Genomic DNA, 16,297 nt, shown 5'->3' on the forward strand with positions numbered 1-16,297 from the left:
GATAAACATTGTAGTGTAGAGGGCATTTTTGTATTGTGTTCTTGTGTTCCTAGCGTATATTCCAAGGAATAATATTGCTTAATCATAAGAAAGGTCAATTTACAGTTTTTTAAGGAATATCTAGATTGGTTTCCAGAAAGATTGGACTACATGGCATTCCCACTAGCAGTGAATGAGAATTTCTTTCTCCCCACAAATACTATGCCAGCGTTGGTTGTTCTTTTTCTTTGTGATTTTTGCCATTCTCTGTGGTGTAAGTTGTGTTTTGATTTTCATCTCCCTGATGACTATTGGTGTGAAGCACTTTTTCATGTGCCTTCTGGCCATCTATATTTCGTCTTTGAGGAAATGACTGTTCATTTCTTCTCCCCATTTTTTAATTGGGTTATATGTTTTTTTCTTGTTCAGTTTGCCAGTACCTTACACATCTTAGATATTAGTTCTTTATCAGATGAATATTGGGTTAATACTTTCTCCCATTCTGTGGGTAGCCTTTGTATACTACTTATTGTTTCCTTTGAAGAATAGCACATTGTCTTATGCTACTTGTTTGGTGATGGAGAAGAAGAGGGATGCAGAGTTCAATGCAAAGAAAGAGGCATTTAATTATAAAAGTGAAAAGAAAAAAATTTGTCTTTGGGAATGACAGTGTTTGGGAGATGGTAGAAAAAAACGTGACATGGGAAACCCTGACATAGTGTCTGGGTACAGAACTCATTCCCCAGTGGGAAAGGCGCAGTCTGATGTTTCATTACCAGCCCCACATTTGAGGCCAAAACAATTTGTCACCTCAAACATTGTACCATTTTCCCCACTCCTACTGGGGTCACCCATGGGCCTAAGGTACATGTCAGTAAGTTTACAACAAGCCTGAGCAGGTACCTGAGGAAAGACAGATGTCTCTGCAGACAGTGGGGCACACAATTTAAGAGAAGATGTTCTATATTCTCAAAGGGTCTGGGGACAGGAAGTAAGAACAGCCACTCAAGATGGTCCTTTCCTGTTTTCTTGAGGGAGGCTCTTGGGGTTACACTGTGTATGGTCAGGGTCTATGGGGATAATTAAGGAGAATCAGCTGTTCCTCAAATCCATCCCTTTGGCTCTGTTTTCCTCCATTTGTCTCAAATCTCCAGTATGACTAGAATAGAATATTTCTTTTTTTTTTTTTCTGTGATCTTTGTTTTAATCGTGTTAACTCTTTACAAATTTGTGCTGATGATCGTCTCTACTAATGAGTTGGCAAAAGCACTGTTATCAATTACACTTTTGGGATAGATAGTTTAGTCATGTTTACTTCTGAATAGCTATTTAAAAGACAATTCTGAACATCAGTCTGACTTCAGGAAAGAACTTATAAACAAAATTTTACTCTAACTTGCCAGCCTAAAATTTAAAAGCATCTGTCTTTAAGATCATTTAAAAGATGAGAAGTGTTAGGTATTTTTGTTTGATACTATACATATATCACACTAAAACACTTGTCTTTAAGTGAAAGAAAACATTTTAGATATAGGGAATTTTTAATTAAGTTGGCATAATTAAGAACAAAAAGATTTAAGGGTCATTGTCATCTTATCCTGTTTTTTCCTTTACTAAGTGACTGAACACAATCTAAAACTGTAAGTCTTCCTGCTCTAGAAGACAATGATTTCCTTAATCTTTAGGTAAATTAACCTAGCCAGTTATAGAAAACTGTTCTCCCACAGGTATGTAAATGGCAACCCCATCTCTTGGAAAGGTGACTATGACCAATTAAGTTCAATCATATCTTTAGAAGGAGCAAAGTGATTTTCACTTGCTGACCTGGAATTATCAAAATTCAAAAAGCTGATAAGTCATTTAAACACAAGCCAATCTTACTTAAATCAGGGCCGTCCAACAAAAAAAAAAAAAAACCAAAAACGCTACACCAGCCACTCATGATCTGAATTCTGATGAACGAGATGGAATTAAATATGGTACACATAAAAAAGTCATGAGATATTTTTGTAATAAATAAGGCGGTGCCAACTATTACTCCTTAGTAGCCTTTTTGAGGTAAGCTATCAACTCTGCCCTCTCGGTCTTCTTCTTAATGCCAGCGAAGATCATTTTTGTTCCCGGGATGTACTTCTTGGGGTTCTCCAAATACTCCATCAGCGTGTCCTCTCCCCAGGTGATGCCTTTGTTCTTGTTAGCATCAGTATAAGAGAATCCAGGTGCCTGACCTGTCTTCCGCCCAAACAGACCATGGAGATTGGGCCCAGTCTTGTGTTTGCCTCCTTTCTCCACGGTATGGCACTGAGCACACTTCTGGACAAAAATCTTTTTGCCCTTCTCAATATCACCCATCTTAGAATCTCGCTCGCAGTCGCCGCACGGGAGCCAAAGACACCAGCTCGCAAGTCCGCCGTCCCGCTCTTTAGAATAGAATATTTCATTATCATTACTGTCCCCCCAAAGTTGAGTGTCCAACGGGTACCACAAATTATGTAAGGTCAAGTGCCTCTCCTTGAGGGAGAACATGGAAGTCCTGAGGTCCTGTGTCCTTTCCAGCACCACCAAACCAGTAGGACGCATTCCCCCTTGGGCATCTGGGCAGTGTCCACTGGTGTAACCTACCTGTCGACTCTCTTCTTCTCTATTTTTGGAATGTTCTTTGTGTTATTTCTTCAGTTCCATCTGGAAATCACCACTCCTTGCTCCGAATCTCTAAGTACTTTTCTTTTCTTCTAGACAAGAACCCCAAAATTTCTGGGAAAGGACAAATTATGCTCAAACCCCAAACTTTCCCAGTCTTCTCGCATCTCTGTGGCCCCCACATCTCCCCACAAGGCCAGGCTGAGGTGCCTGGATCCACACTCTTCTCTGTGTGTCTCCACTGCTCTGGGCTCCCTAGTGCTTCCAGCTTCTTTTTTGGAATTGGAGCCAGGCCAGCAATTTTGTAGGCAGAGGCAAGAGAGATGGAGCTGCAGGAAGCACAGGATTTGCAGGGGCTATAAATTTTGGGAGGCTGTCCCCATGGGCAGTGTGGATGCATGGTGTATGGGGTGGACTGGAAGTGAGAGAGAGGTCGGAGAGTAATCAATCAATGCCATCTGCAGTGAGTCTCTGCATCCTAATTCAGTAATAAGCTAGGGCCACAGAGAGAAGAAAAATCACCTGTACATGGAATCCAAATTTTGGTATAGTTTAAATACTTTTAAATAAAACTGTCAGCCTTAAGCTCTAAAACATGCCTCAAGCAAAAGATAAACACCGAGAAGAGAAGATAGGGAGAACTAAAGGGAAGCTGGGAGGGGCAGACATACCTATCTTTACATTTTCAAACAGCCTCTCTTCCCCAAACAGGTAACATGGGTGCAGATTGCCTTGCCAACTCTCCAAATTTTTGTTTGTTTGAGTGTGAATGTTTGTTTCCAGAGCACCACTGCAGAGGCTGGACAAAGACAGAATTTCTGCTGGGCAGGGCTAGGGCTAGAGAAGGCACCAAAGATGCTCAGTGAGCTACAACTGACAAAAATTTCAAGTGTTATGCAACAATTCAGCCTGCCTTGGGTGCATAAGACTGGGTCCTAGATCTGGGGATTAGATGGCACTACAGCAGAGGCAGAATGGGATTGTCCACTTATCCACTGCAGGACTGCACACCATGAACCAGAGAGATAGTGCAGTACACTTGCATATGTTGACCTACATTTGATCTCTCTGCCACCACATATGGTTTTCTGAGCACCCCCAGGTATGATCTCTGAGGACAGAGCCAGAAGTGTGTTCTGAGTACTGCTGCATTAGGCCCTCAAACCAAAAAGAACAAAAGGTCTGCACAATTCAAATGTTTCTGAATTCATCTTCTCTTGGAATCGCTATGGTTAGACCCAGAGCCAGGCCTGTGTCTTTTCTCCTTGAGAATCTTCTCGTAAAAAGCAAAACTCCATGTCAATTTACAGTCTATAAGTCTGCTAAGGAAACTATTTTATGGGAAGATATTGGGCTCCAGGGGTAGAAAAGAAGGCTGAGAGGAAAAGGGGAAATGTTTCAAAAAGCTACAGTGCTCAAAGTCAAATAGAACTCAGCTCCAATTCTATTTGCAAATGAAGGAAAGAATCCAGAGTTGAACACAACAGCCATAAAGGGAGGCCTGGACCTAGCAGGACTCTGAAGTTAATTTCTTGGGTTAGTAGGTGGGGTATGATGGGGGGGAGGCAAGAAAAGGAGTACAGAGTGCCAGGAATGCCTCACCTTGGCACTATTTCTTCTCTGCTTAGCAATTTCCTTCTAAATTCAGGGTCCCAGCATAGCTCTCAAGACAGGATAAGCCAATATTAGACTGCATGGACAGAGAAGGTGAAAGAGTTCAGCTCCAAGGGAAGGTTAAATAAAAGGGAAGCTGAAGCTCAAGAAAATACCTTTCTGTCAGCTATAATATTTATTTGAACCAAAGCACATGTTTGACGTAGAGATAATCCCATCTATTTTAAAGGTTGGTAGGTTAACATTTTAAGATGGAACTAGAGTAGATGACACTATGTTTTTTTGAATCCCACAAATACACACACACACACACACACACACACATATGGACCTCTCATATATATCACATATGGGATATTTAGTATTTGGACCTCCTATTCTATGGACTCCCTGATATATATCATATATGTGATATACATCACATGGACCTTTTTTCAGCATAATCAGTATGTCTGCTTGTCCTTAGAACTCTGCAGTCTAATCTGTATGCTCAGAGGCCAGAGCCATAGCATAGTTTTTAGGACACTTGCTTTGCACAGGGATGACTCAAATTTAATCCCCAGCATCCAATATGGTACCCTGTGCCCTACCAGGAATAATTCATGAGCTCAGAACCGGGAAAAAAATTCTGAGCACTACTAGTGTGTAGTGTTACAGCCCTTAAGATGGAGCTGGATGGAGATGAATGGATGGAGAGACCTTTCTCTGCCATCCCAGGCAACGTGACTCCGCAACCCCCTTTCAGGTGGCGGGTCTGGAGGTTCATGAGAGCAGCGGGTAGAAATCTCACTCACAGGCAGGCTTCCAGAGAGATGACATCTTTATTGGCCCTGGCCCACATGTGTGGCCTATATCATAACCACTTAAGCACATGCCATTCTTGGCTTGCCCTGAGTCTTAACTTCTTTCATCCATGTCTCTTCCAACCTCCATGTTGGCAAAAGACCTTAATCCCTTGGGTCAAAGGCCTTATCTAACCTTCCCAAGACCCCTCCCAGGAGTGGGCGGGGTCTTGCAGGTAAAGATTCACGTAATATCCGCCCAAGACCCCTCCCAGAAATGGGCGGGTCTTGCAGGTAGTTACATGTAAATTCAGGGTGGAGTCACATCTCCCCCTTCTCTGAAATGTAAATGAAGCTTTTGTAATCCTGACTCCGCCTTTAGCCAAAGGCGGGTAATATTTCCAAAGCCACAATATAATAAAGTGAAAATTAACATACCAGCCCTTTTCAAAAACAACATTTCTGCAAAATATACCATACACCTGAACTTAAAATTTTCTTAATGCTTTTTTACCAAGCACTATCCTTGAACTTTCATGTTCCTATACTTTTAATACTATATAAATTATTTCTTGGGGAACTTTTGTTCCTATTAACCTACACAGAAGCACAAAAGCATAAATACAGAACATACGTTTTAAAAAACAAGCTTAATATATTAAAATACACAGTAAAACACTATACAATTGAAAACATTAACTATGGAAGACAATAAAGTTCATTTAAATCATAAAAAAAATGACTTAATTAAGACAAAGTTAGATGCAGGCTGTTAGAAATCAGATCTTTTTTAAATGGTCTAAGTTGTTTCTTCTCCCCTTTTTAAAAATTTTTTATACCACAAACTAACTAAAACTTATCCCATCACCAACTATGTGCAAAATATGTGGCTACCCACTTAATTCTTCACCTAAAATCATAAGTCCAGACGCTGGTTTGTCCCATGCTGCTCTCACCACGTGGTTTCACTGCCATGGAGTTTCAGCTCCCTGTAGGCAGGTCCTCGTGCATTGTTTCACCTTTCTGTTCTGGAGGGCGGATCCCAGGCTCGCTGCTTTTGTCTTTTCCATGTGCTGTTTGCATGTGGCTTTACCGGAGCAGAGCTGAGCTGAGCAGAACTGAGCATTGTCACTTATGGGCTGATTAGGAGCTTTTCGCTGCTTTTTTGCCACAGAACGGGCGTTTTCTCCAGATCACAGCTGCCTGCAGGACGGGCATTTTCTGCTGATCCTCTCGGCCTCAGCTTCTTCCGCAGGGTGCGTTTGGATGTTAAGAGTTCAAAGTGGTTCAAACTAAAAGTCCAGTCCGAAATTTTCAAAGTGGAAGTCCAAATTCAAGCTGAAGGTCATTCTCAGAAAATCAGTCCACTTGTAGAAGCTTTTTCTTTCTGAACCTTTTCCAATTAAGGCCCTCCATCAGTTTCTGAGGAGGCCGAGGTTTTTGGAAAAGGGATCGGCAACAAAGTTTCAGTTCTGGGCCTTGGATGGGAGTGATACAAGTTTTTCCCTGTTTCGTTTTAATGGCCAGTGTGTCCCTAGAAGGGATCGCGTCCATATTTGAACATGGCTGCACGTGGCCAAACACTTTGGGTTGACTCCATCTGAAAAGAGCCAAAATAAAACAGAAGAGCAGAAGTCTCACCATGCTGTCTTGATCCAGGGTTCAGGTCAGAGTTCAGAGCACCAGTTGTAGGGTTAAAATAATAAAGAAGGCCCTTATGATGGAGCTGGATGGAGATGGCTGGAGGGAGAGACCTTTCTCTGCCATCCCAGGCCACGTGGCTCTGCAACCCCCTTCAACCAGCGGGCCTGAAGGTTCATGAGAGCAGCGGGTAGAAATCTCACTCACTGGCAGGCTTCCAGAGAGATAACATCTTTATTGGCCTTGGCTCTTGTGTGTGGCCTATATCATAATCAATTAAGCACATGCCACTCTTAGCTTGCCCTGCGTCTTAACTTCTTTCAGCCATCTTTCCTCTGACCTCCATGCTGGCAAAGACCTTAATTCCTTGGGTCAAATGCCTTATCTAACCTTCCCAAGACCCCTCTCAGGAATGGGCGGTCTAACAGGTAAAGTTACATGTAGTATTCAAGGTGGAGTCACACTAGTGTGCCCCCATCCAAAAAAAATAATCTGTAAATTCATGTTTGGGTCTCTTCGCTGTTTGAAATACTTTCACAGTTTAGATGATGAAGTGAAACTTTGTAGAATATACTTTATTCAGATTCAGGGAGCAGTATACTCATTTGAGGAAATGGACATCCCCGTGGCCCAACACAAATGCATAATTTAATGAATATTTCAGGAGCATCCTGCCTTTGCCAGGAGCCATTTTAGTTGCTGAGTCCACAGAGGTGGGAATACCTGGATTTCTGTCTTTTGAGATCCATGAGAAGAATGCAAGTAAAGGCAGCTGCTATGATAAAGAACCAGAGAGAGAAAGCTAAGTTCCACTGAAAGTGAAAGTTTGTGTGAGACCTGAGCTCAGAGGGAAGGAAATAGGTTCTGCAGGGGACATAGGGTAAAATAAATATTGTGTGTGGAGTTCATATGTGCAAAGGCTCAGAAGCAAGCATAAGACTTGAGATCTATGATAGAGGGAAGGGGTCAAAAATAAAAGGGCATCATCCTTGGCACCATGCTGCTGAAGCACTTACATTTTCCAGAGAATGATAGAAAGCACCAGCTGCTGTGAATGGGGAAAGTGGAGAAGTTACTGTGGAAATGGACAGATGCTGAGATATCCAAGTGCAAAGATGGAATAGCCCTAGGAAACCATAGTCCATCTATGAACTCAGATGGAGGATTTGAAGCAGAGTTTTAAAAATGACTCCTAGTAGTTCCTTTAGCCAGAGGTTTAGGCAGGTTAAATGTATCTTTGATCCAAATGAAAAAAATTAAGGGAGAACATGGTGTTGCTGAAAATGGGAGATGTTATATTGGAGAGGTTAACCTTAAAGTGATGATTATACAGCCAGAAAGAGATGATAAGTGAGTATGTATAGGTCAAGCATAGAGAAGAGTACAATGGACATTTTGAAATCTACTTGGTAAGAATTAATTTCCAATGGCATGGGTAGGGGAAAAGGAGAGGAGACTTTGAGGCTCTGGGTTGCTCTCACACTCAGCAGGAAAGAGACAGGGATTTGTACTGGAGTATCAGACAACATCATTATTGCCATAAACTGATAGAATAGTTACAGTCTGGGTAGAACTTATGAATCTATAATCAGATGATCATTCTTGAAGGGACTGTGGAGACTTGCAGATTCCTTCACATTAAATGAAGCCCCAGAGTTGATGCATTTGTAGGACTAATTTTAGAATACAGTGAGGGAAGAACACACAGCCTTCATGACCACCAACATTTCAGACCCCCTCCTAGGCCTATTCCAAATGCCATTAGTTTTAAGATTGGGTCCTTTTCTACCTCCCTCTTGTCATCTTCCTTCCTAGTTTCTCTGTTTCTTTTTAGCACACCATAGAATATTTCTATCAACTGTTCCAATCAACCGCTGTTGCTGGTTTGTTTTGTTGCTTTTTGCATTTCTGTTGTAAGCAACTTAAGCATGTGTTCTTTGTGTTTGTCTAGCCCACAGTTTTATCTCCCCACTAGCATTAAGCACATTGTCTTCTCAAATTTTCCAGGAAGTGCTTAATAGGCGTCGGATTGATGCTTGCCATTCCGAACTGGCCCTACCCAGTGCTGTCTACATTGGCTTCTCAATGCTGGATCAAAGCTTCTCAAACTTTGCCTTCCGAATCCCCTGGAGGGCTTATTAAAAAAACAGATGGCTGACCCCCTCCCCATATTTCTGTGTCTGTAGATTTTCTGTAACTCAGAAATTTGCATCTCTACCAAGAATGATTAGAAAATCATTCCAGAATCTTGTGGTTCAGAAAGTCACATCGAGAAGCACTGTCACTGAACTAAAATGTAATTGCTGACCAACCTAATTCTTTCTTGACTTTCCTGGTGAGGTGCTTCTGCATAGGAAGGCATGGCTGCGTGGTAGATGCCATCTTGCCATGCTGGTATGTGTCAGGGTGGCACCAGGATTGAAGAATGGCAGCAGAGACAACAGCACAAAAGTTAGAGATGAGCTCAACTTGTTGCCATTCTGTCCTTTCTGAGGTTAGAGGCCATTGGCTTCTGGCATTATCTGGAAAGGATGCCAAATAGGTAGCAGATAGACTTTTACCTCTAGCTTCTTACAGTCTTATTACCCATGTTCCTAAAGTAATGAATCGCTCATGACGGCATATATTTTTCACTTATAGTAATTAATTAATTTTTAGTCACACCTGGCTATCCCCATTACTTACTCTTTTCTTTTCTTTTCTTTTTTTTTTTTTTTTTTTTTTTTTTTTGGTTTTTGGGCCACACCCAGCGGTGCTCAGGGGTTACTCCTGGCTGTCTGCTCAGAAATAGCTCCTGGCAAGCACGGAGGACCATATGGGACACTGGAATTCGAACCAATCACCTTTGGTCCTGGATCGGCTGCTTGCAAGGCAAACGCCGCTGTGCTATCTCTCCGGGCCCATTACTTACTCTTGCTCTACTCTCAGAATCATTCTTGGCAGTGCTCAGGGGCCACTTGGGATTTGGGGAATCAAACCTGGGTCAGCCACATATAAGCCAAGCACCTTACCTGCTATACTATCTATCCAAACCGGATCATATATTTTAGAACTCTTGTATAAATTTGCTCAGAAAAATATCACAGAGATGTTATAGATTCCAGAGACATCTCAAAATAGAACTGAGAATAAAAAGTAGCTATATTGGGTTGGGAGCGATAGTATAACAGGTAGTGTATTGCCTTGCATGCAGCCAAACCAGGCTCCTATCCCCAGCATCTCATATGGTCTCTTAGGCACTACCAGGAGTAATTCCTAAGTGCAGAGCCACTCATGAGCATTACTGAGTGTGTCCAAAAAAGAAGAGCCATATATATTAAAAAAAAACTGTAGTAGTCCAATGGTTGGGTATTAGAAGGAAGATAGAAAGATTTAATAGCATGCCCACAAGCACCTATAAAATAAAATGACATTCTCTGAGACTAGTCAGCTCACAGAGGCAGAGCCCAAGACTTCCAACCTCATTGTTTGGTCACATGTTCTCTGAGACATTTGGTAGCTCTTTTTAATTTTAGAGTGGCCATTCCCAGGATTAGGAGGGAAGGCAGATTAGTGCCTGAGTGAATGAAAGTCTCCATAGTGTTTTGATTAATGATGTCAAATATCAGGAAAGCCTTCTTCCTCCACCTTGACGACCCGTGTCACAGTTTCATCAGATGAAGATATAGCAGACACATGATCCCATTTTCATCTGCTTCAAATTTGGGATAGATAGTTAATAGTCTGCATGACAGAATCGAGTTCAAAGTATCTTGACAGGCTCTGAAAACGGGCCATTTTGAACAAAAACGGAACACAGATCTTAAAGCAGCAATAGGAAATGGGGCTGTGAGGTAGATCTAAAAAAATATTTATAAATTACAGTTGCTAGAAAGCATAACATGCCATTAATGTGATCAACTTCAAAAAGTTGATATAGGGGATTGTATTAATAGAGCAAAAATGCTCAGAACAAACTAGATTTGCAGCATTATAGGCTGTTAGGAATTCACAAGCAAACAGAATCATGAACAAATGGCCTCAATGATGAATAGACTGAAATGTGTGACTTAGGGCTCTTACAATGAGTAATAGAAAGAACGGAGGGAATTTAGCTTTCAGCCTGTTGAGAAAAAGACAGAAGGAAGACAAGGAATTCAAGTATTTTGAAATGTTTCATTTGAATTATACTCACCTTGAAAGGCCCTTTAGGTCAAAGGTAAGATCTATTGAAGATGACTTTGTCTTTGGCTTAACATATAGAGATATTTTCTTGTAGTCATTGGTATCTTCTTGATAGTTATGATGGTAATTATTATAATAAAGATGATGATTTGGATAGTCATGGTGGTAATAATTATGAAGAAGATGGTGATAATGAAAGTGATGGAGGACATAGTGGTGATAATGTCCATATATATATGATGGTGATGGAAATAGTCATGATGGTGACAATGATGCAGATGATGAGGAGACCAAAAGTATAACAACTCAAAAACATCTTACTCCAAATTCAGCATTGAATTCAGCTAGCAAGTATTTCCTAAAGTCTGCATTATGCCCCAAGGAGAGGGTTATTTGAATAAATCAGGGTGGTAGAAGCCACAAGTACAATTAAAGGACGCTTTCTGTTGGTTTGAAGATTTCCAGGGGGTTTCTGAGTGATTTTATTTTTTCTGAAAATGCTGTAGTGGGTCAGATATGTTTAGACACGTCAGAGCTATCAGGATATAAGATGTTGATATATCATGAAAATATGTCCCAGGGCTGAGCAATGATGTTACAGAAGAGATTCAAGAGTCAGACATCACACAAAGGGGATATTTTTACCTTCTGAAATGCCAAAGAGGATTTTTTTAAGTTTGTACACAGAGAAACTCATACCAAATATTTTAAATTGATTTCTGGGAGTTGGATGCTTTCAAATATAAGGGAAACTGGGGGAGATAAAATTCTTGGTTGCAGAAAAATCTTTCCTTGCCACGGACCCATGTAAGAGATTGCCTATGAGCAAGAATTGATGGGTGGATCTGCAGTCATAACAGTTTTATTGCTTATAAGCAATCAATTCATTGGCTCTGTAGCTAGTCTGATGCTACTATGACCTAAGACTTCAACTGCCTTGCTTAGATAGAAACTACTACTCTATCAGAGCCTTAGGTACTATATACATGACTTAGAAAAGCAGAATGATACATCTTCATTTACTACAGAATGTTTACATCTTCGTTGTTAGATAGTAACTGGCACCTACCTGAATTTAGCTACTCAGGTTGGTTAAAAGAAAATATAAACACAGCTAAAGAAACCTTCCTGTAGAGGGGCCAGGAAGGTGGCGCTAGAGGTAAGGTGTCTACCTTGCAAGCGCTCGCGTAGGACGGAACGCGGTTCTATCCCCCGGCATCCCATATGGTCCCCCCAAGCCAGGGGCAATTTCTGAGCGCATAGCCAGGAGTAACCCCTGAGCGTCAAACGGGTGTGGCCCAAAAACCAAAAAAAAAAAAAAGAAACCTTCCTGTAGAATTAACTATAGAGGCATGAGTGAACAAAATAGATTTCAGCTCAGCATGTCCTCAATTTGCATCATAACCTGCCCAAGAGGAGTGAAGATGTGGCCCCACACACAAGAATGCTGTGAGAGGTGATTTGCTAGTAAGTGCCTGACTTTGAAACCACTCAAATGTACTTAATCTGGTGAACAGACAAAAGTGAAGGTATAGTCTCACAATGGAGTATTACTCAGCAATTAAAAAAAAAGAAACTGAGAATGCAAACAGCCCAAACTACCAAGGCATTGTGACAGGTCAAATATGCTAGACCCAAGGCTAAATATTCAATGATTGCATTCACAAACCATTCTCAAGACAAAACTAAGTGTGATAGAAATGGAGGGTAGGAGGGATTTAGATGGAGACTGGGGGAAGAAGTCAACTACAAAGAAAAGAAAGGCACTTTACAAGGAAAAATATTGATTACAGAGATGATTACAGGATTACGTCTTTTTTTTTTTTTTTTTCAGAAAGGCTGGGATGTGGGCTATATCTAGTGTAGTATTCAGAATTTACTCATGGCTCTGCATTTCAGAGGTCACTTCTGGCAAGTGGGGGGAGGAGGTGGCATGTGTGGCTCAAGGGATTGGGGCCAGCTATATGTACTGTAAAAGCCTTACCACCTGTACTATCTGTCCAGCCCACTATGCATTTCTTGAAACAGGTAGAACTCTATATTAAAAAATGGGAGGGGCTGTGAAGGTGGCGTTAGAGGTAAGGTGTCTGCCTTGCAAACGCTAGCATAGGACAGACTGTGTTTTGATCCCCCGGCGTCCCATATGGTCCCCCCAAGCCAGGAGTGATTTCTGAGTGCATAGCCAGGAGTAACGAGCGCCAAATGGGTGTGGCCCAAAAACAAAATAAAGGGAAACTGTACATGAGTTATACCTATATAAGTCAAATAACCACCAAAATGAATGGCTACTAGACTCATCTCCAAGGAGGGGGGATATAGACTGGACTTCTTTGCTAATTAATTATGTTTTGAGATAAGTGATGAATAGGTAGTTGCCACCTAAATGTTTTGCTTGGACCCCCTGCTTTTCCTGATATTTCCATGGTAGCCCCTGAACTGAACACTGCTGATTTCCAAGGGACACCTCTAATGACAAAGAACTGTTGCTCCACTCCTGAGACAAGGGCCTGGGGAGGAAAAGGCTTTATTCAGGTCCAAGGTCCAATGCTTCAGCATCTCCTCCTCTGTTGTTATAGATGAGGCTCTTCCCCAAAATACAGAGAGAACTGATTGGAGGTCTAGGTTGGCTTTGATATCTGTGGCTTCACCTCTCTGGGCTTCAGCTTTCCCTTCTGCAAGAAGATGGCAAAAAAATGCTAAGATGTCTGAAGTCTTCCCCATTACCAAACTTTCTCTCCATGTACCTTCCCCACCCCTTGGTGCAAAGGAGCAAGTTGGTCCCATCTGAAGTCAAGTTCTAACCTTGACACTTAACCCCTGATTTCTCTCTAAATGATCCTATTGTAGGCACAGACCCAGAGGTCTGACACATGCCTCTGTCATTCATAGCACATCAGATGTGACTTACTGATGACCCCCCAAACATCCTCTCAGAGATCACTGCAGCTGATGTGTGTGATCATACCTGCCTTGCTGGATAGCTGCTGAGCACAAAACAGTGGAGATTAGTTTCTGAGCCAGCTATAAAACAGACATTTAGTCAGCTACTAATATACATCAGTATTCTTACTGCTTTTGTTATTATCACAAACATCAAAAATATAACTATCAGCATCTAAAAGATATACCTTCATATTCTTATTTCTACTTCTTCATTGTAAAAACTATCTCCACTGAAGTCACCTTAGGTATATGGGTGAGGGGAGGTGCAGTGGATGTACAATAGCATCCCAGCCCCCTTCCAAAGCTGATGGAATTGGAGTACTGTTGGCAGTAGACTGCACCACCATCAGGGAGTGCTCTGGGAGAGGCAGAGGGAGGCCAGCCTGGAGGGGAGAGGAAGAAGCCTGCAGGCAGTAGCCTGGCAGCACTGGTCCCAGGAATTGATTTATCACCAGGTTTCTGATGAATGTGTGAGAAGTGCTGCAGAGATGAAGCAGCAGGGGCCATAATTAAAGTAACAGTTCTTGTTTTTTAAATGCTGTTTACCTGGGACTTGGCTTTCTAAGTAACTTCCCACTTTAGGTCTGACTGCTTTCTCTTCTGGAGGTGCTTGTGGAGAGGCTGTTGGGCATGGAAGGCCTACTTTGGGGAGATGGGACATGGAGAAAGGGTGGGCTTGTTCCTGAAAATGGGCTTTCCGAGTCAGGATTAGGGAAAGCACATAGTCAAACAATGCCATGGTGCTGATCTTGTCCAGGGCACAGCCCATCAGGAACAGATGAGTATCCCCAAGGATGCAATATCTAACCTGCATCCACAAGAAGCAGCAGAAGGCAGAGGGCAGTGGAGAGGAGGTGGGAAGTGGCACTATTTATTCCTTTTATTTATTTATTTATTTTTTTGCCTCTGGATTACCCACTGAGTGGTGCTCCTGTCTCTGCACTCAGGGATTACTCCTAGCAGTGCTCAGGGGACTACATAGGATGACCAAGAATTGAATCTGGGTGAACCACATGCAAGGCTAGTGTCCTACCCACTGTGCTATCGTTCAAACCCAATTTTTTTTCCCATATCTTTTCTCTCTGACTGCCATCTACACTCAAAGAGATTTCCTAGAAGACTCAGATATGGGGCAACCCAAATAGGCATACAATGGGATGCTTCTTTTGCAATCTTTGGTAATCCCTTGTCCTGTGAGGATCTAGGAGTTTCTTCTGCAAAAAAACAAAAACAAAAACAAGCAAAAAGACCACATTTTTGAGGTTCTGACAGATTTCAGCTGAGGCCTTGGGATTTAGAGGAGTCTAGGAATGCTTAAAAAAGTGGTCCAATAATTCTCTTGTTTTTTCAAATTATCCTAGTATAGCATCTGCTGTTCCTCTGTGACAAGAGTTTGGATTTTTATTGCCCCAGATAGGAGCTCTCCAACTGTGCTCAGGGGCCCTAGAACTTTCCCCACAGTTGGGTTGGACCCAGAGGTGTATGACTGATAGCTCAGTGTCTTGGCAAGTATGCAGTACTTCTGGGATCAGCCTTGCTGAGGTTGGGCAGAACTATATACAGTGGTGCTAGAGATAGCAAGTGGTAACAGAACTGGAAACCAGGTTCTTGGGCAGGTCAGCTCTGAGCGCTTACCTTTTGAAGGGAGTCACTCTGAAACCCCAATTGACACATTTCCCTCAGTGTTACATCAACCTTGACTTTTTAGGGGAGTAGTGTTAAAATATTGGCTCTGGTGCTGCAATTTGTGTTCAGTAAAACACATTCAAGTGTGAGCCACTGGTAGTACAAATTGATGTCATTCTGGCCACCTGCTGGTGCTCAGGGGTTATTCCTGGCTTTTCACTAAGGGGTCATTCCTGTTGGGGGACTATACAGACCATACAGTATGCTAGACTGTAAGATAACTCTCAGCTATCAACACCAATGGTATTCCCCTAAATTTATCTTCCTTAAACCTCTTCCTTTGCTACGTACGTAAAAGCCCACTGGATAGGTACTTCTGTTTCACTCTTGACCTTCCTCCTCCTGGTGGGAGGGTACTGATATAATAAAAGAAAAGTGAGTTTTGGCTTGGCACTCAAAGACAATAGAGGAAGAAGCCATGAAAAGTCACTGACTTCTTGACTTTCCTGACTGGCTTGGTGTATTATTTCTTCACCACTACCCTTCTTCAGACCTGGCTGTATGGGATTTAGAAATATGGTGCCTGGCTTGATCTCATAACTCATGAAGTTTTATTTTACAACTGGCACTCAAACAGTGACCCAGGACCAAAGACCCTAGAAGATTCCAATGATGGTGAGTTATTTGATCCTCTGATAGATAATCACCCTCATGGCCTCCTTGAACTGGATTGCGTATGCAGTGCCCTTCACTGGATCATCGGTGGACATGGTCCCTGTTCTGAACATGGCAGAGGCCTCCTCAGGCAGGACAGAAGTAGGCAGTGTAGGGGAGAGAGCTGAAGACTCTGAGCAGCATCCCAGAGACCACCACCTTTCTTCTACCATTGGTGATTTGTGAGAGGACCT

General features: G+C 42.1%; 2 protein-coding genes across 3 annotated transcripts in view; one reads left to right on the top strand and one right to left on the bottom strand.

Annotated features, from left to right (window-relative positions):
• Positions 1-16,297, top strand: part of NTM (neurotrimin) — a 1,165,251-nt gene that overhangs the window by 97,279 nt on the left and 1,051,675 nt on the right. The gene's annotated exons all lie outside the window — the stretch shown is intronic.
• LOC126015739 (cytochrome c) lies at positions 1,770-2,398 on the bottom strand. Its single transcript, XM_049778336.1, has one exon. The coding sequence runs from the start codon at positions 2,329-2,331 to the stop codon at positions 2,014-2,016; it is 318 nt and encodes a 105-aa protein (XP_049634293.1). The 5' UTR covers positions 2,332-2,398; the 3' UTR covers positions 1,770-2,013.

The sequence above is a fragment of the Suncus etruscus genome, chromosome 8 (genome assembly GCF_024139225.1).
Source record: "Suncus etruscus isolate mSunEtr1 chromosome 8, mSunEtr1.pri.cur, whole genome shotgun sequence".
NCBI lineage: Eukaryota > Metazoa > Chordata > Mammalia > Eulipotyphla > Soricidae > Suncus > Suncus etruscus.

Bases quoted from the DNA above. Each gene is read 5' to 3' on its own strand.
- LOC126015739 (XM_049778336.1), bottom strand. From the start codon at position 2,331: ATGGGTGATATTGAGAAGGGCAAAAAGATTTTTGTCCAGAAGTGTGCT.